This window comes from Scleropages formosus, chromosome 2, assembly GCF_900964775.1.
Source record: "Scleropages formosus chromosome 2, fSclFor1.1, whole genome shotgun sequence".
Taxonomy (NCBI): Eukaryota; Metazoa; Chordata; class Actinopteri; order Osteoglossiformes; family Osteoglossidae; genus Scleropages; species Scleropages formosus.
The window spans coordinates 20,796,999-20,816,292 of record NC_041807.1 but is presented as its reverse complement, the minus strand read 5'-3'; the positions used below and the strand labels follow the sequence as shown (position 1 = coordinate 20,816,292).

The 19,294-nt window shown below is 43.2% G+C and overlaps 2 protein-coding genes across 2 annotated transcripts in view; one reads left to right on the top strand and one right to left on the bottom strand.

Moving 5' to 3' along the window:
- LOC108931558 (filamin-C-like) overlaps positions 1 to 3,524 on the bottom strand; it is a 33,276-nt gene extending 29,752 nt beyond the window's left edge. The window contains exon 1 of the mRNA XM_018747401.2: positions 2,762 to 3,524. Within this exon, the coding sequence (XP_018602917.1) occupies positions 2,762 to 3,113 (352 nt within the window). The 5' untranslated portion in view covers positions 3,114 to 3,524. The remainder of the gene's footprint in view (positions 1 to 2,761) is intronic.
- A 2,562-nt stretch (positions 3,525 to 6,086) lies between these two features.
- LOC108931362 (leukotriene A-4 hydrolase-like) lies at positions 6,087 to 17,720 on the top strand. The gene is made up of 19 exons (XM_018747101.1): positions 6,087 to 6,242; positions 6,995 to 7,125; positions 8,192 to 8,312; positions 9,198 to 9,266; positions 9,411 to 9,515; positions 10,019 to 10,071; positions 10,216 to 10,288; positions 10,605 to 10,745; positions 10,860 to 10,883; positions 10,969 to 11,039; positions 11,405 to 11,516; positions 13,012 to 13,156; positions 13,370 to 13,473; positions 13,653 to 13,723; positions 13,838 to 13,892; positions 15,142 to 15,237; positions 16,182 to 16,264; positions 17,006 to 17,110; positions 17,271 to 17,720. The coding sequence occupies exons 1-19, from the start codon at positions 6,087 to 6,089 to the stop codon at positions 17,407 to 17,409; spliced, it is 1,854 nt and encodes a 617-aa protein (XP_018602617.1). The 3' UTR covers positions 17,410 to 17,720.
- The last annotated feature ends 1,574 nt before the right edge of the window (positions 17,721 to 19,294 follow it).

Genomic DNA, 19,294 nt, shown 5'->3' with positions numbered 1-19,294 from the left:
CTGTGCTCATGTTGCTGTAGAGTTATAGTGAAAAAACCTTTTATAAGAGAAATAATAGTTTCAACAAAAGAACTCTGTCAGCTAAGATGGCAAGCTCTACACTCACTGAAGAAAAACACACACACACCATCTGAAACCACTTCTCCCAGGCGGGGTCGCAGGGAGCCGGAGCCTAACCCGACAACACAGGGTGCAAGGCTGGGGACACACCCAGGACAGGGCGCCAGTCCACTTCAAGGCACCCCAAGTGGGACTTGAACCCCAGACCCACCAGAGAGCAGGACCTGGTCCAACCCACTGCGCCACCACACCCCCATTAAGAAAAAAACAGAAAGCAAAAATTTGCAGAAAAAAAAAGGCTAAATGCGGAATGCATATAAAACTGAGGTCACTGATTCGGAGGGCAGGAGTTTAAAGTATATATAAATTTGGAAGAGAGTGTGTGTGTGTGTGTGTGTGTGTGTGTGTGTGTGTGTGTGTGTGTGTGACAGGACCTCAGTGCAATGGCAGTAATGTAGAGGGCAGTAATTCTTAAAGGGCACGTACTGATGACAGTTGTGTCGCCCATGTGACTCTTTCTTGGCGCGGTAAGGGGAGTCCTCTTCCAGCACTCAGCGCCACATCCAGAAAATCATAGCAGATGTCCTTCTGGAAAGAACCGCCCAGCACTAGTGTCCTCTAACATGCTCTTGCCTCACCGATTCATTTTATAGTCCTTCACTTTAGGTGCCCACAACTGTATGCAAACATTTCACCAAGAACTGATTGGATGTTTGCCCACCAAACGCGACTGGCAGCCAAGTTACTGAGAAGCTGCTCAAACACACTTGTGCCTCCCTACTAAACTCAACTATGGACAATATGGTACGTGGAATTATTAATAATTACAACCCGTTTCAATTCAAACTTGGGATGATACAACTTCTCTTAAAAGTAGAACTGTGCAGATTAAAAAGTGCTCTTGTTTTAATAAAAAACTTATCTGCCTAAATTAAACTGTCGCAAACTGGACTGTAAGTGGAGATCTGCAAAATTACTCATACTTGAGCATGTGTGGACTAATAGCGTTATTCACACAGGAGCAGTGATGGGTTTTAGTCTTCCGGAGACATCGGACATGTCCATCGGGTGGAGGAGTTCCTCGAAGTACTCCTTCTTTCTGGCTCCTTGTTGCTGGGACCCAGTGCTGTTCTGTTCTTAATTTAACAATAGGAAAACCTGATTAAAAAGTGTTCCTTCCATCACTCAACAATCTCCCCAGGATTGGGTCGCACTGCCTGACCATTGCTCGGCGCAGCCTCGGAAGGGTCCTGGGTTCCCAACCCATTGATTGGTCGCAGACTTCTATTCTGCTTGAATGGATCTGGGAGCACGAACCACATTTGCTGCGTCACAAATGCATATTTTCCCATTTTCACTAATTGTCCCGTACAGGGTCATGGTGGCCCAGAGACTATCCCAGAAGACTAGGGCATGAGGCAGAGTACACCCTGGACAGGACGTCAGTCCCTCACAAGGCAGTAACACACACACACACACACACACATTCTTACACACGTCTATGGACTGTGGCATTACACCTACAAGAACATGGGCAGAACATGCAGGTTGGAACCTACATCCAACTATATAGCCCAGGCACTGTGAGGCATGAGTGCTACCTGTGGCAAGTTTTGTACCTTGATGCCCCTGCTACTAACAGATATTTGTGAAATAACAAAGTGAAGAAAAAAATGATTTTTTAAAAAAAAAAAAAAACTGGAAAATTTTGGAAAAAATCTTCGAAAACATTTAACTGAAGCATTCCTAAACCAAGTAGCAAGTTCATATTGTCGCGTGTTAAAAAAAATATCCAACACTGTGAATAATACTTTTGTACACACACACACACACACACACACACATTTTCTGAACCGCTTGTCCCATACGGGGTCGCGGGGAACCGGAGCCTAACCCGGCAACTCAGGGCGTAAGGCTGGAGGGGACACACCCAGGACGGGACGCCAGTCCGTCGCAAGGCACCCCAAGCGGGACTCAAACCCCAGACCCACTGGAGAGCAGGACCCGGTCCAACCCACTGTGCCACCGCGCCCCCTTATACTTTTGTAGAATATATTGAAATTTATTGCACAGCCTCCAGTATGTGCACCCAAAGCCTTGCACCCAGTGATGCCAGGATAGGCTCCGGACCACCGTCACCCTCAGGAGAAGCGGTCAGAGGGTGTAAATGAATGAACGAATGAATGAATGTTATAACATATAGCATATTCTGTATAATTTGTTCATTCATCTACTCATAAATAAATAAATAAAGAAATAATACATTTATTCACTTAGCGTGCACTTCTCTCCAAAGCCATTTACAATGCTAAGGTTACAATTATCACAGGCTAACAATTATTTACCCATTTATACAGCTGGTGGGTACTTTTTACTGGAGCAACTTTAGAGTAAGCAACTTGCTCAAAGGTACTACAGCCGTAGGTGGGAATCGAACCTAGGCTGGGACCCGAACCACAACGCTACCAGCTATATGCATTATTATTATTATTATTATTATTATTATACCAATATTGTGAGCCCCGGTGTTTATTTGAGGAGGATGAGCACCATGGTGGGTCTAAGTCTAAGAGTTAATTCTGTTTCCCTAACCCCTAACCCGAAATAAAGTTAAAGATGAAACTGGGTCCCCGTGCCGCGCCTCTCCTCCTTCCCTGGCCAGAACTTAAGTTAAGTTAAGGTCTCCAGGCAGCGCACCTACCTATGGACACCAGTTTGATGTGCTCTCTGTCCAGGAACTCGAGCGCCACCGACACGTTCTCCAGCTTCATCTGCCTGAAGTTCGGTCTCGGGTTGTGCTTTCGGTGCATCTTCTTCTGGCTCAACACCTCGAGCAGCGCGATGAGCTTGAGCCCGTCGCCGAAGTCCTTCTGCAGGTCCGTCACGTTCTTGCTGATGCACTTGAGGTGCTCGTTGCACCACCTGGTGAACGTGTTCTGCTGGATCTTCTTCCAGGGCGCATCCTCGGCCAGGTCCTTCTCCGTGTCCGGGGTGTCTTCGGCGCCCTGCTGCTGCTCCGCAGGAGGCTCGTCGTAGTGCGCGGAGTTGCTCATGGTGGTTCCTCGGCGCGGACAGTCGCGGTGACTGAGCGATCGTCACTCAAGACGAGAGAGAGAGAGAGAGAGAGAGAGCCAAGTGTCAGCGAGTGGCTTTTTCGGCCGCTGCTTCGCCGCGCTTGTCACTAAGTTTAAGTTGTGACAGTCAGAGCAGAAGGAAACGAGGAGCGCTTCCCTTCCCTTCCGTACACACACTCGCTTCTCTCTATTGACAGTTAGGATTAGACCTCAGTACAACACTGTGCAACGCAGTATTGCTGTATTTCCAGCACACTTCGTTTTTTCCCCGGCGATCCGATTTTGACGGGGACGCGCGGCGACACGTGGGGGGGAACAGGAGCAGGAGGGCGCGCGGAACGGCTGCGGCTTCCAGAACCCGGGCGGGTCGCTCTCTCTCTAAGTGAATGGACTGGAGGGCTGAGGCAGGTTTAAAAAGGGCAGAGACGCCCACCGGGCAAGACCCCGTGGCAATGACGTCGCTCGAGGAATGCCTCTGTCATGACCATAAGAGAGTGAGAAGGCGCTTTTCCAGTCTTTTGGGGGCCTGCGATGCCGCCCGGATTGGTGACTTTTTTTAGCCTCTCCTATTCGAGTCGAGGGGGCTGGAGCTCAGTGAAACTTGTAGTAAAACTCGCAGGAGGCTGGAGCTCCAGCAGCACCAGAAAAAGAAAATGAGTGATCCTTTAACTACATCTGATATGTTCTTCCCACAGTTTACCACGGCGCTTCTGGGCTTGAGGAACTCCCATTACAAGGACATGTATTAATAGAAATGATCTGCGGCCGCAGTAACCTAATGAGAGTTTTGTGTCATATGTGAAGGGATCACGCAGTCTAGACTCCCGCAAAAATAAATGTTCGACTCAAGCGCCGTCGTTCCCTTCCACCGATTAATAATGATGTGTCACTGGATGTCATTCCATTCATATTAAAAGAGTCACAGCTGTGGGGGAAGCCTGATGTACCCCCCTAATATTTGTGTATGACTCCATTGATAACTTTTGCTAATATTCTTGATTCCCCTAAACACCTAATGTCCCACAATACAGTAATGACCTGTTTAATGGGATATCAAGAATTATATCTATGTAATTACACTCTGTCACATTTAACAGATGCTTTTCTACAAGGCAACTTACAATTACTACAGTCACTTACCCATTTACAGAGGTGGGTAATTCTTACAGGGCAATTTAGGGTAAGTACCTTGCTCAAGGGTACTATAGCCAGAGGTGAGGATTAAACTTGTGACCTTTGGGTCCTAAGGCAGCAGCTGTAACCACTAGGCTACCAGCTGTCCCACATAACTCACACACTGCTATTTGAGTTTATTTAATTTTTAATGGAATACATGGTGTGTTTATTATGGTTTTCTTGTTTCGTGAATAGCTGCATTTACATAATGAGCCAAAGGCTCCAAGGTCACTGCGTGGAGGTGCCACTTAGTTCCTCAAAGAGCTCTGGAGTGATGCAGCAGTTTCCTCGCTGCACTGCAGGGAGCACGGGGGCCTGTGAGTGGTCCACACCAAGGACATGCCACACACAGGAATGGACTCATATGTCATCCTCTACTGTTAGGACTGATGTCTCTCAGTTTAAAAATAGGTCTTATTATACCGTGACAAGTGTTGTGGGTATCACATGACACTGAGTATCTAAAAATGTTGGTAGATAAGCAGGCATATTTCTTTATATTTATTTCAACTGCTACCTTTGTCTAAGTGCAATAAAAACAAGTTTACACTGATTTATTCACTTGCATAATACTGTAGAGTATTCTAACTTGAGTAATTCACTCAGTACTGTGTTTAAGTGTTGCTTGGAAGCACAGCGGGTAATACCGGTGTGGCTAAAGGCACACATGGATGAAGGCAATGGTGAACCACTTCCATACTCTCCCTGATCATAAACATCATGCAGTGGTCACTATGAGTCCAGCTGAACCCAGTATCACTTATCTACATTACTCTGCTCAGGGATTCAAACCCATGACCTTGAAATTTTAAAGGAAAAGCCCTAAGCACCGCACTAGGTAAAAGAAATTACTGCAGTTTTCTGCTTACAGTGCACACTTAATTTCATTATAATAAAAGACCACAAAAAATTTGTTTAAATTCTGCAGGCTATATTGTCTATGTATGACAATATGACAATATGATACCATATATTCAGAATACAAGTGTAAGGTGTTACATGATTGGATCTTAGTAAACATGATTCATATGAAGTATACCTTTACTTTTCTGACTGTAGCTAACTCCTTCTGGAAAGAAAACTGTGGGGGCAAATCTTGAAACAAAACATTTTTGATTGTATTTTATCCACTTCATTTCGTGATGCTGTCCCACAATTTAAAAAGACGTGTGTCAAGTCCAATGTGATGAACACTGTCAGAGTAGCGACATCAGTATTTCTTATGAAGGACAGATATGAGTGAAAGTGAAATTGCTGAGATTTCATCCAACACTTGCACTATTTTATAACAGCAGGTACACATGGTGTTCTAAAAGAGGGAAATAACTATCGAAATTTGCGTTATACTGTGCTTGATATAAATAAATTAACAGTGTCTGAATGACTACGAAAGTGAATTTCACGTTTGTCTTTCTTGCCTTTATAATTCTGTAGTGACAGTCTACTATGTATGTAATTATTATTATCTAAATAGTTGCAGTAGTCCTATTTCAGTTATATAGTAATAATATGTGGTTTATACTTCTGTAGTCTGTAGTTCTATTGTGTCCATCGACAAAAATGCTGCAGGTCATGAAACGCACGCAGACTGAGTAAAATCTGTTTTAGTTGTAACCGCAATTCATCAAAACGAAAGAAGAAATGATTTCCCTTCTCGCGAAAACAGCGGTACCACGTGTTCCATGAAAAACTCCATTACCCACAACTCCTGGCTCCTCCAAGTACCGCGTGATAAAGTGGTACGAAAGGTGCTGGCTCCTCACCGGCATTCTGACCATGGCTGCTGTGACTGATAGCTGCTCTTTCTCCTCCTTCTCCAAGTGCATCACCAAGCACTTGAACCTCTGCTACCATGTTGATTTTGACAGCCATGTGCTTAAGGGGAGAGTCGCTTTGACCGTAGAAGTTCTGGAGGACAAATTCTCCACCCTGGTACGGCGTTTCACCTCTTATTTCTCTGCACACACACGACACGTCAGTCGCGGTGAACTCACGTCACACTGCTGCCTCTTCTACTATTTTTTAAAAAAAGCTGCAAATAACTTAAGTAATGTGCTTGCAGATGGTGCACGATGCTCTTGCAGTGGATGCCGTGCTGGTGGTGTGAGGTTTTTATATGTTTTTTGTGGCAGCAGAGTTAGTTAATAACGTCAGTTCGTCGTGTTCCCGCTCGTTCCATCATCACTCTCACTCCATCAGTGCGCGCGCTGCGATCTGCGCTCTTTCGTGTCTCTGTCTCTGTGTCTGTTCTGTGGCAGGAGGGAGGTAGCCGCACTTCTGTGTTGTGATTTCATCAGATATGTCGCATGTTTTCCGGAGAGAAACGGATCACACAGGTTCGCAATTCAATTGCCAAGACTCTGTCTCTGCTGAAGAAGCCACATTCCGGCAGGTCGGGTGTGGTTTTTTGCTTAACAAATCAGAGCAAAACACTGTGTTCCCGAACTGGTTTTTAGTCCAGGGCAGAGAGACTGTGTGAACTTTGGCAGCTTTGTCAGCAGGGCAGAGAGACACTGCGTGTTTGATAAGGTTGAAAGATATTCTTTGCTATCTGTACAAACAGAGTAGATACTCTTATTGCTCTTGGTTGCAGTTATTGGATTTTTATTGTCTTAGTCTGTGGCTGTCTTTCTAGCTATGTGTCTTTTAGTCAATCAATAGATTTTTCTTTCTTTCTTCAACAGACTCTTGATACAAGGGACCTGAAGATCTTTAAGGTGACGGCGAATGGCCAAGAAGCCAAGTTTGCCCTGGGTGTGCTGGATGCCGTTAAAGGAACGCCTCTGGAAATCTCGCTGCCCTTTGAACTCTCCCGGTAAGGGTTTCTTCACTTCATGTTGACTTAAAAGCTGGGTGGCTGGTAGTGTAGTGGTTAGTGCTGCTGCCTTTGGACCCACAGGTTGTAGGTTTGAGCCTCACCTCTGGCTGTAGTACCCTTGAGCAAAGTACTTATCCTAAGTTGCTCGAGGGAAAATACCACACACACAGACGTCATCTAAAACAGCTTGCCCCATACGGGGTCACGGGGAGCCGTTGCCTAACCTGGCAACACAGGGCAAAAGGTTGGAGGGGGAGGGGACACACCTAGGATGGGACGCCAGTCTGTCGCAAGGCACCCCAGGCGGGATTCGAACCCCAGACCCGCCGGAGAGCAGGACCCGGTCCAACCCACTGCGCCACGGCACCCTCCACCCCAGTAAAAATACCCAACTATATGAATAGGTAAATACCTTAACGTTGTATGTCACTTTGGAGAAAAGCATCAGGTAAATGAATAAATGTTCATTCCTAAAAGTGAATTTGTAATTTGGCTAAAGTAAATGTTCAAGTATTTGCATCCAATAACTCAAAATATATTTTTCATTATTATTATTATTATACCTATTAATAACTCTTATTTAATTTGGAACTACTTGCAAAAAGCTACTCACAGTTATGCTCTCATTCATACAGCACAGTATTGTACTATAGCAGTTTAGTGCAAGTACTTTGCTGAGAGCCATTACAGCTGGAGGGCAACAGTGAACTGGGTACCTGCACACAGCAAGGTATCAGCTCAAACAAGTACCACCATTGTTAAAGTTCATAAGTGAACTGTGTTACATCTGAAGTGTCACAGAGGTGTACAGTAGGGTGAGTGTGGCAAGTCCTGTCAATCCACTCGCATGGTTTTTGTGGTAAGGCAGAGTACTAAAATGGTTTACCGTGACCTTCTTCCACACCTGTCCTTGCATTGCAAACAAAGTGGGAAGTATACAGACCCTGCACAAACAAAGCTGGATTTAATGCATGTTATTTTACAGTGTCATTATGAAAGATGAACAAGACAGCCAGAATAATTCAACTGATTCATCATTCAACTAGCCCTTCATTTTCTGTAGGGGTCAGCATGTAATTGTGGAAGTGACCTATGAAACATCTCCCAAGGCCTCAGCTCTGCAGTGGTTCGCACCAGAACAGACTGCTGGAAAGAAACATCCGTACCTCTTCAGTCAGTGCCAGGTACGCTGTCATTTCCATAAAAACTTCTCTGTTGGCATCAAACCTTGAATCTGTGCTCATACTGACCTTACTTCCTGGGCTGAATTATGAGAATTCTTAAGCAAGTATAAATACGGTTGTATCAAGGTAACTCACATGTACCTTTACTTGCCAAGATTTATTCATAAATGCGGATTCTGTTGCACCTTATCAAGTTCGACTGTGATTTGTTAGACAGCCATTAAAGTAATTATCTATCTGTCCATCCATCCATAAGTAACCACCTGTCCTCTACAGAGTTATGGTGGCCTCTGGGTAATCCCATAGGCTGTGAGGATGAGTACACTCTGGACAGTATATTGATCCATCGCAGGCCAATCACACACTGATTTACTGACCCATACAGTATACACACTACAGACAGTTTAGAGTCACCAGTTCACATAACACACAGGGAAACTGAAGCACCTAGTGGAAGCCCAAAGGAATATGGTGAGAAGTCAGACTGAAGTCCTTTGTGACTTGTTGGCAGAGTAAAGGTTGCAGTCCTTTGCTTAATAATAATCTGATACGATATGTTCACTAGTGAAGGCTTTGATCCTGGTCACGTTGAAATTTATCTCTGTAGATCAATAACCACTCTTTGTCAGCAGGCAGTTCCATGAGTGCAGTGTGATCGGTAATCGTAATCCAAGTTGCATTTTAAAATTTTAAGTGTATTTAAGGTGTTTTTTCAGATATGAGAAGCAAGCTGAATTTGGGTCTTATTCCTAATGTGTGTTGCATTCTTGTTTCGCTCCTATTCGCTTTCTACTCCCCTTCTTCCTCCAATGGATGTTTTTGTTGTTTTTGCTTCTCGGTTGGAATCTCTGTGATCCTTCCTTTCTTCTGGTCATTCACCCTCAGGCAATTCACTGCAGGGCCATGGTCCCCTGCCAGGACACCCCATCAGTGAAGCACACCTACTACGCCCAGGTAAGGTCACCTGTCTTAAACAGGAAACACTGCAGCACGAATGGTTTACACCTGACAGCTTGATTGTGAACCACTTGCACACCATATTCTTTAGTGAATGTGTGTGTCATTGTGTGCCTATGTAATTGGCGGGTATGTCTTCAGGTATCTGTGCCCAGGGAGCTGGTGGCTCTGATGAGTGCAGTGCGTGACGGACAGGAAGTTGACCCTGAGGACAGCAACCGGACTATCTTCCGCTTCCGACAAACGGTCAGTCTCGCACCTTCTTTCCACTCCTGTCGTGACTGATATAATGTCCGGTACATGTTTCTCTGGTTCACCAGCTGCCTTTAGCAGTTTTGTTTTTCTGCATCAGTTCTGTTGCATTTTGCTTGTGTCACATTCTGTGATATTATAGACCATTGCAAACATATTTAAGAAAACAGCAGAAATATCATAAACACTGAAGAAAACCTATTTTTAAGCATAGGGAAGATATACTTTTTTTGCCTTTTCGGAGAAAATAATGTGTAAAGTAATGCTTCAAACAGTTTTGATTCTGTGTCTCAAAGTCATCCAGCTCTCTCCATTGTTAGTTTAATGAATGCAGTGAAGCTTGGGAAATTGAGGATAGACTGTAAATGTATTTTTAATGATTCCTATAATGGTGACAATTTTTAATGCAATGAGCCCCTACAGGATAGTAGTGGAAATTGTAATGAGTCTTTCTTCAGGTGGAGAAATAATTCTCTTTTTCTCTTCTAAATCCACAGGTTCCCATGCCGTCATACCTAATTGCCATTGTTGTAGGTGCCTTGGAATACAGGTACGTTTCAGTTACTGCTGTCTTTCTTTTTTCTGTCAGTAGACTGGGAATTTCCTTGTGTTCTGTGTTTGACCGTGGTGCGGCTTCTGTGGTTACATGAAGGCTTTCCTCCGCCTGCTCTCACTAGCCGACTGTGTCTGGCAGGAAAGTCGGGCCCAGGTCTTCAGTATGGTCTGAGAAGGAGCTGGTGGATCTTGCTGCATTTGAGTTCTCAGAGGTTTGTCACAACTCCTAATTCTTCTGGATCTTGACCAGTTGCACATGTGGATTTAGTTTTGGCCTTTCTCTTTTATTTACAGCAGCTTGTGGAGAAGCAGCAATAAAAAATTTGAGACTATAGATGTTTTTAACAGCCTTTGGTTACCTTTAGTGTTTTGTTAATGATTCTCTTGTCCTCTTTGTTTCCCCAATGTTTCTCATCTTTTGATACCCCCAGTCCATACCTGTGATTAAACCCTTCAGGGCCTTGAAAGTAAGGAATTACAATAATAATAAATAAGCATAATCATTCACATAATGTGCATGTGTTTCAGACGGAGTCCATGCTAAGGATTGCTGAGGACTTGGTTGGTCCCTATGTATGGCAACAGTATGATATCCTGGTTCTTCCACCATCTTTTCCCTATGGCGGCATGGAGAACCCCTGTCTGACCTTTGCGACTCCAACTCTGCTGGTGAGTGGCCATACAGCAGTATCCATCACCATTATGACCTTCATGTGTAAACATCTGTATGTGTCACATTAACTGTAAAACGCCTCATGATGCTGAAAAATCTTTCTCTTTTAGGCTGGTGACAAGTCCCTGTCTAATGTAAGTGACTTTAACGTGTGAGCACATGAGTACAGGAAAATGTGTGTAGCCATATTTGACTTATGATTCATGGTTGTATCACTAGGTCATCGCACATGAGATTGCGCATAGCTGGACTGGAAATCTCGTCACCAATAAGACCTGGGAGCACTTCTGGTGTGTGTAACATTGGACATGAGTTCTGGGTTGCTGGGAAGCTTGGGCATTGCTATTGTAGTGATTCAGTGAGGTACAGGTGAACATGCATCTGTGGAAAAGTGAGCACTGCCAAAACCTGAATAACATAACATTTTTCTATGAGATGTGCATTGCTTTGGAGAAAAGCATCTGCTCAATGAATAATGTAAATGTAACATGTCCCAATGGCTGCATCATCCTTGTTATGCCATAAAAAATTTTCTCATAGTTCAGCTGTACATTAGGTTTATACTTCAGTCAGACTGCATGAGAGCCTAGCTGTTGGCCCCATCCCCTAAATGTGCAACAGAGGGTGTATTGAGCCGATGTGTGTTTTTGTCCAGGCTGAATGAGGGGCACACAGTGTATCTGGAGAGGATGATCGGGAGGTTTCTTCAAAGTGAGCAGTTCAGACAATTCATGGCCATAGGAGGCTGGAAGGAACTGAAGGAGACGGTAAGGCTGTCAGGGAGACTGTGAGATGTGGGAGATCAGATCGCCTCATCAGTTCACATGAAATTTCTTAATTTCCTTGCATTTTTTTTTTCCCCAGATTTTCCAGTATATTATATACTGACTTTTAGCTTTAGATTTTAAATGATTAAAAGTTGTAATAGTAGCTTACAAAAGTACAGATGAAATATGTAAATATCAATGTATATTCAGATTTTATTTGTATATAATAATTTTATATATATATATGTGTATGTATATGTATGTATGTATGTGTATATATATATATGTGTGTGTGTGTGTGTGTGTGTGTGTGTGTGTGTGTGTGTGTGTGTGTGTGTATATATGTCAAGGTTTTGTAAGTGCATTGCCTTCTTGATGTATTATCTCAGTTGGGATCAGAAGTCCTTTCCTAATTCAGTTTGTTAGAGAATCCATAGTCAATTCTACCAGTAACTCAGAAAAAGGGTAAAAACTCTTTTTAAAAAAAAAAAAAATTAGTAAAAAAAATAGTAAAAAATTAGTAAAAACTCTTTACTAATCCTTTAATGATATGGACGTCCCGTGGTTTGTTCTCTGGTTAGGTTCTGTGAAAGCCTCAGAGAACGCTATGATAAATTTTTAAATTTAAATTTTTAAAAATCTCTAAGATGTATTTTATTATCTATAATATTTAACACCAACATTTAAAAAAAAAAAAAAAAAAAGTAAAAATTACTGGAAAGATCAATTACTTCCAAAACATTCTAATCAATTATGATTTATCTCATAAGTGTCCAAAGTTTGTCAGCTGTTGGCCAGTTTCAGCTTTTTTATTATCTACACAGTTCAAGGTTTATACAAACATCCTTTGATTTATTTATTGGTTAGGATCTGCAAGTCTTGGATAAAGCTATAGCATATAAAAAGAGTAGGATGTTTTATTTTAGAATTTTATTAACTTCAAACTGCAAAAAAATAAAACTAATTTAAAATGATTAAATAATTTTTTGTTTCCATATAGTCCTATTTAATACCATTTGATGACTGCTTTCTGTGCAACGTTGTCATCCTGGTTCTGATCAGACACTCAGACATCAGAGACAAGCTGTAAACACTGGAAGGTAGTTGAATGAAGGAGGTACCACACAACTGCACTGTTTCGGAATGAGTTGCTGCAAGCTAGCTGCTCGGCACAAAATGGAGGTCCGCAACACAGATACTTTGGAAGAATGATGAATGAAGAAAATCCTATTAAACAAATACTGTAATCTGGAAAATGTCAACCTTAATTTGTAACCGTAGAAACTAGTGTATTAGGTAATATTACATTGTAGACCTCTGACCTCTGTAATGATAATGTATATAACAGAATTGTATAAGCATTTGTCACAGGGCACTTGGCAATAATGGGTGACTGGGGTAGAAATTAGTTGGTCTATAATTATGGTTTGTATTCCGAAGTCCTTGACATTTACTACAATAGCAGCACATTACTAATACTATTATTTTTTCTTAGGTGAATACACTGGGGGCAAAAAGCCCTTTCACCAACTTGGTCATCAACCTTGATGGAGTAGACCCAGATGATTCCTTCTCCTCGATCCCATATGAGAAAGGTTTTGCTCTTCTTTACCACCTGGAAGAGCTTATGGGTGGCCCAGGTAAATGTGCCTCATACGTCTCCAGACACTATTCAATCCAGTGATTGATGGACATGATCTGCAGTATAGAAATTGGTTCAGACTTAATATGACTACATTCATCGACTTAATGAGACACTGAGTGTTTTAGGAAGTTGTAGGTGTGTTAATCAGACAACAATGCCCTGCACCTTTGATGTATAAGACTGTTTTCTTTTATGTGCTTATTTATAGAGGTGTTCATGGGCTTCATCAAATCTTACATCCAGTTATTTGCCTATAGAAGTGTCACCACTGAAGACTGGAAGAACTATTTGTTCTCCTACTTTAAAGACAAGGTATATCATAATTATGGATAAGATGCACCTAAAGAAGGATTGCATAAAAAGTCAAAAAGCAACAAAAAAGGGCAAAGTCACTAAAGTGACCAAGACATTATAAACTTGGGTTCTCTTATGAATATGAGAAATACAGAGAGAATCTGAGCATCTTTCTTGGTTAAAATTTCCTTCCTTAGGTGGACATTCTCAATAAAGTGGACTGGAACACATGGATGCATACCCCAGGAATGCCCCCAGTAAAACCACAGTAAGTTACATATCAATACTCTCCTGAAAGTAGCACAGCAGCTCTTCAGTTTTGTACATCAGAACTTTAATCATATTGTAAGTATGGACTGACACAGGCTCTGTTCCCTGGCAGATATGACACCACCCTGGCTGATGCTTGCACCGCTTTGTGTCAGAGATGGAAGAAGGTGCTCTGTGTTTCTATTGTTCACTGCAGGGCTTTTGTCTACAGCAATATAGTGAAAGTGTCCTGGATATGCTGCATGTTTAAATTTATCATGTGATGTGAGGCTAAGCATTTGTTATTTTTGCATTGCATTTGTAAATTACAGAGGGTGGGAAAACTGTGAAGCAGTGTATGACTACCAGGTAACTGATAATGAGTAGGGTGACCCTTTTCCCTTCAGAACAGTTTCATACCGCCTTGAAATGCTGTCACGAAAATTTAAATCTGTCAGTATGTGGATACGGGAACATTCTGGAAGAAGTAAAGCCTCAAGTTCTTTGAATGATCAAGGAGGATGAAAGTCTACTTTCCACTCTGCTCTATAAAACTTCTTAAACTTGAGAGATGATCTGGTGATTGGAAGCGCTGGAAGGCATCTGACCATCAGTGTTCTTTAAACCACTGTTGTATGTATTTACCAGTGTTTTGTGGGGCATTATTCTAATTCAGGGGGGTGCGGTGGCGCAGTGGGTTGGGCCACAGTTCTGCTCTCCGGTGGGTCTGGGGTTCGAGTCCTGCTTGGGGTGCCTTGCGACGGACTGGCGTCCCGTCCTGGGTCTATCCCCTCCCCCTCCAGCCTTACGCCCTGAGTTGCCGGGTTGGGCTCCGGTTCCCCGTGATCCCGTATGGGACAAGCGGTTCTGAAAATGTGTGTGTGTGTGTGTGTATTCTAATTCAGTATAACATCAAGAGGAAGTGGTGCTGATACTGGAGGTTGCGCCTTGTTTTTGTTTCATTTTTCTTGTTTTTCATGTTTCGTATTTCTTAGATACGTCTAACTTGAGCAGTCATTGGAGTTCTAATTCCTATGGCTGGCCATGCTACAAAGTATCTGAACAAAATTGTGTTATTTAAATATTATTAATTGGCATGGGGGACGCAGTAGCGCAGCGCGCTTGGCCGGGGTCCTGCTCTCTGGCGGGTCTGGGGTTCGAGTCCCGCTTGGGGTGCCTTGCAATGGACTGGCGTCCCTTCCTGGGTGTGTCCCCTCCCCCTCCAGCCTTACGCCCTGTGTTGCCAGGTTAGGCTCTAGTTTGCCGTGACCCCGCTCGGGACAAGCGGCTTCAGCCAGTGTGTGTGTGTGTGTGTGTGTGTGTGTGTGTGTGTAATTAGCACAGCAATTACCATTGTTGATATTAATATTACTGTAGAATTAGGCATTAATATGTGGTTGTACTAGTGTGACTTGCCCTATTTTTAATGGTTCTCAGGCAAGTGAGGAGGACCTGGCCAACTTCAGTCCAAATGACCTGAAGGCATTTTCCTCCCATCAGCTGATCGAGTTCCTGGCACAGCTGCTACAGGAGGTAGGAGGGGAAAGCTGTCACTTAGTGTCCCCATGGAAATGATGTCTAATCTGATAAATTGTTGTACATTTACATTTATTCATTTAGCTGACACTTTTCTCCAAAGCGACTTACGACGTTAAGGTTACAATAATTTACCATTTATACAGCTGGGTAATTTTCCTGGCACAATTTAGGGTGAGTACCTTGCTCAAGGGTACTACAGCCGAGGTGGGGATGAAACTTGCGACCTTTGGATCCAAAGGCAGCAGCTCTAACTACTACACAGGTACAGGTGTACAGGTGGTCCCTGACTTACGATGGGGTTACGTTCTACGAAACCCATCGTAAGTCGAAAATGCATTTAACATACCTAACTAGTGAACATCATAGCCCAGCATATGTGCGATGGCCATCACGGGCTTGCCGCCTTCATGCTGGGCAATTATCTTGAGTTTCTCCTCAAGAGTAATTGCCTTCCTCTTCTTCCCACCAATAGCAGGAGACACAGATGGTCGTTTGTGACATTATGGATGCAAAAAACACAACGTAGATACAGGGGGCTATCTGCATAGCGATTGCATGGCAGGCTGGGACATGCAGATCACTGCCGCTGCCCAGGATCACGGGAGTATCGCACCGCATATTGCTTGCCTGGGCAAAAATCAAAATTCAAAGTACAGTTTCTACTGAATGTCTCTTGCTAGCTCACCATCGTAAAGTTGAAAAATCATAGGTCGAACCATCGTAAGTCGATGAGTATCTACAATTTTTCACTGACCGACAAACTTATAAATAAGAAGAAAAAGAAGGAAAAAATTCAGATGCACCACCACATTGTGGGTCCACTAGACATCTCTGCTGAGGCTCCTGGGGTTCCAGACCTTCCATGTCCTAGGAGGTAATAGCACTTCAGTGACTGGCTTGCTGTTTATAATCTTAACTATGCTTTCATTTCTCTTCAGGAAGCACTGCCCCTGACCCATGTGAAGAAGATGCAGGAAATGTACAATTTTAACAACATCAATAACTCTGAGATACGATTCAGGTATGTTTGGATGTCTACTTCAGGGTATTCTTTCATTTCAGCATTTTGTTTTTAGTTGGAATAAAAGTCATTCAGAATGCAGTGCCTTTGTGTAAACATTTCAAAAGAGTAATAATTTCTGAATTAATTCCTGGCAGAAACCTTTAAAAAATTCACACAGACACACACAGAGAGTCTGAAACTGTCTGTCAAGTGGGGTCGTGGCGAACCGGAGCCTAACCCAGCAGCACAGGGCGTAAGGCTGGAGTGGGAGGGGACACACCCCGGATGGAACCCCAGTCTGCCGCAAGGCACCCCAAGCAGGACTCGAACCCCTGACCAACCACATAGCAGGACCCACCCAAGCCCGCTGCGCCACCGCACCCCCTGGCTTTAAAAAAAAAAAATCTGTAAAATGTTAATTAGCAAGTGTGTAAACAACTTATGATGAATTTGTCAATTTATAAATATGCACATCAGTTACATCTATAATTCAGATACAAGAACAGTATAAAGCAGTTCTAGTTCTCACTTACACCAGTCCTCTCTACAGTGTGTGCTGGCTTTAGCTCCACCTCAGAAAATATAATCTTTCAGTTTACGCTGTAAATCAGAACATTTTGCTGACAGCTCGTTATTATGATTTTATGGTACAAATTGCATTTGCTTGCATGTTCGAATTGTCATGAAAGGAGCCTGCATTATCTAAGAGAAGCCTGCACCAACAGCCTGTTTTAGGGGAGACTTTTTCTCCTCTTCAAGGTGGCTGCGTGTTTGCTTGAGGGCAAAGTGGGAGGACGCAGTCCCTTTGGCCTTGAAGATGGTGACTGAACAAGGACGAATGAAGTTCACACGGCCGCTCTACAGGTAACCCTAGCAGCTGTATTCCTGTGACGCATACAGTGGCATCACCAGTACCACCAGAGTGACTTTTGACATATATCTGCTACTCATATTTGTTAACTTCTGAAACACTGCAGTTGTCATTTTAATGGATAACTTTTGTACTGGGTTTGTTTTCTTTCAGGGAGTTATACAACTTTGAGAAGTTCCGAGAGAAAGTGGTCAGCAATTTTATGAAGAACCGGCCTTCCATGCATCAGGTTACGGCCTCTTTGGTGGCCAAGGATCTGAAGGTGGATCAGACCCAGAGTACTGGCTTCTAGTTCTACCATATGCAGTGCTTTCACATTAATGCAAACAAATGAAGCACTATATGTAGAAGAGGTTTTGAGAAAAACAGAAAAAGCCATATTATTTGGATACCACAATATCTGCCACTGTCAGTTTTACACAGTCCATCTCAGGGTAAAAGAAGTTGTCAGAAAAAGTACATTCATGTACAATCTTTTTAAAATATCACTCTCCATATTTACTTTCTGGACTAAGGTGCTCTACTCCAAAACAAAGCGAGAGTATCCTTCTGACTCCACAGTTGTTTTAAGCTTATAGCATCTGTGATATGTCACAAATAAACCCTTGCACTTACTGTACAAATTTGAAGACTTCCAAAAAGTTTATTCCTGTCTGTTGTTGGTCAGATGGTGGATTATAGTTGACGGAATGAAAATGAATGCAGCAGCGGTTCAGGTGGGTAGGCAGACATCTGTGCTGCTGTTTCCTTTATCAACGCTGTCCCAGCTGCTGCTCGACGTTCGCTGTGGTCTGTCAAAGGAGCCGGGGGTGGGGGGGGGGGGGGGCTTCAGTGTAGAAGCACATCTTGATGACAGCCTGTCATCTCCTTTATCCTTTGGGGTGATGAGAGGATTTCCCACAGGTGTGTAGAAATGACAGCTCCCAGTGCTGCTTGTGCTGGTGGTGTGGAGCTGTCCCAGGTGCTGAAGTCTTACCTTCTTGCTCCATGTTATGCAATCAATATTGTTGAAGTGTAGATTAAATAGCCATATGTGCAAATATGTTGAAAACGCACCTTCTCATAGGGTGTAGTTACTTTTTCACGACACTGTATGCGTCATGGGGGTGCGCAATGGCATGGCAGGCTTGGCCGGGTCCTGCTCTCTGGCAAGTCTGGGGTTCGAGTCCTGCTTGGGGTCCTTTGCAATGGACTGGTGTCCCATCCTAGGTGTGTCCCTTCCCCTTCTAGCCTTGCGCCCTGTGTTGCTGGGTTAGGCTCTAGTTTGCCACAACCCCACTTGGGGCAAGCGGTTTCAGCCTGTGTGTGTATGTGTGATATGGGCATGTTAGACTTCTCCACATGCACACTGGAGGCATTTTGACTTGGTCACAGATCACAGGCTTTTGAAATCAATCTATAGACCCTGCTCTAATGTCTGTATACATATTGAATGTTGAACTTTGTGATTTTCGCAGGAACTTAGAGATGAAAAAGGCAACTGAAAATTTGATAGTGAGCGTTTTGAAAAGTGCTTGGATTATACCCAAGTAGCGAGTTGAGTGATGATCTTGTTTTAGGAGAAACACCCAGTGCTGGCACAAGCCGGCAAGCACTTGCGTGATGGCATGTAGAACACTTAAGAGTTATTGGAACAAAGCAGTATCTAAGAAGCAAAAGTATGACGGCCAGGGATGGATAAGAGAGCTTGACACATGCTACAGCGCATGAAATGGTTTCCAGACTGCTTCTAGTAGATCACGTAAGGCAACATTCAGAGCAATCCTGTCGCCAGATGGACCATGGCAAGATATTTCCGTTGGACCTTTGCCCTCATACTGTCCTTGTTGTAGTATTCAGTACAATATTCTGAATATCCTTTGTTTACTTTGACAACCACAACAAACATAACTGATGTTTTTCACAGTATTTTTGAGAGTATTTAGCTAATATGGACTCCCTGTTACACTCAAATTCACAGTTCAGACAGGAGCAATTCTGTAATTTCTTAGTAGAGCCTGGAATTAAACATGAAAAAAACACTTAAGTGGCCACAGAAAAAGGGAAAGTCAAACATCAAAATGTAAAATGCATGAAAAAGATTCATATTACAGTCAGCAAGTCTGGACTGGAAGAAAGTTAAGGACATTTACACACGATGTGCTCAGACAGTAACCAGTGAAAACCCAGCTGAGCCA

Coding starts and splice junctions, on each gene's coding strand:
- LOC108931362 (XM_018747101.1), top strand. CDS start 6,087: ATGGCTGCTGTGACTGATAGCTGCTCTTTCTCCTCCTTCTCCAAGTGC. Junction 10,289..10,604: donor CTGCATTTGAGTTCTCAGAG/GTTTGTCACAAC, acceptor CATGTGTTTCAG/ACGGAGTCCATGCTAAGGAT. Junction 17,111..17,270: donor TTCACACGGCCGCTCTACAG/GTAACCCTAGCA, acceptor GTTTTCTTTCAG/GGAGTTATACAACTTTGAGA.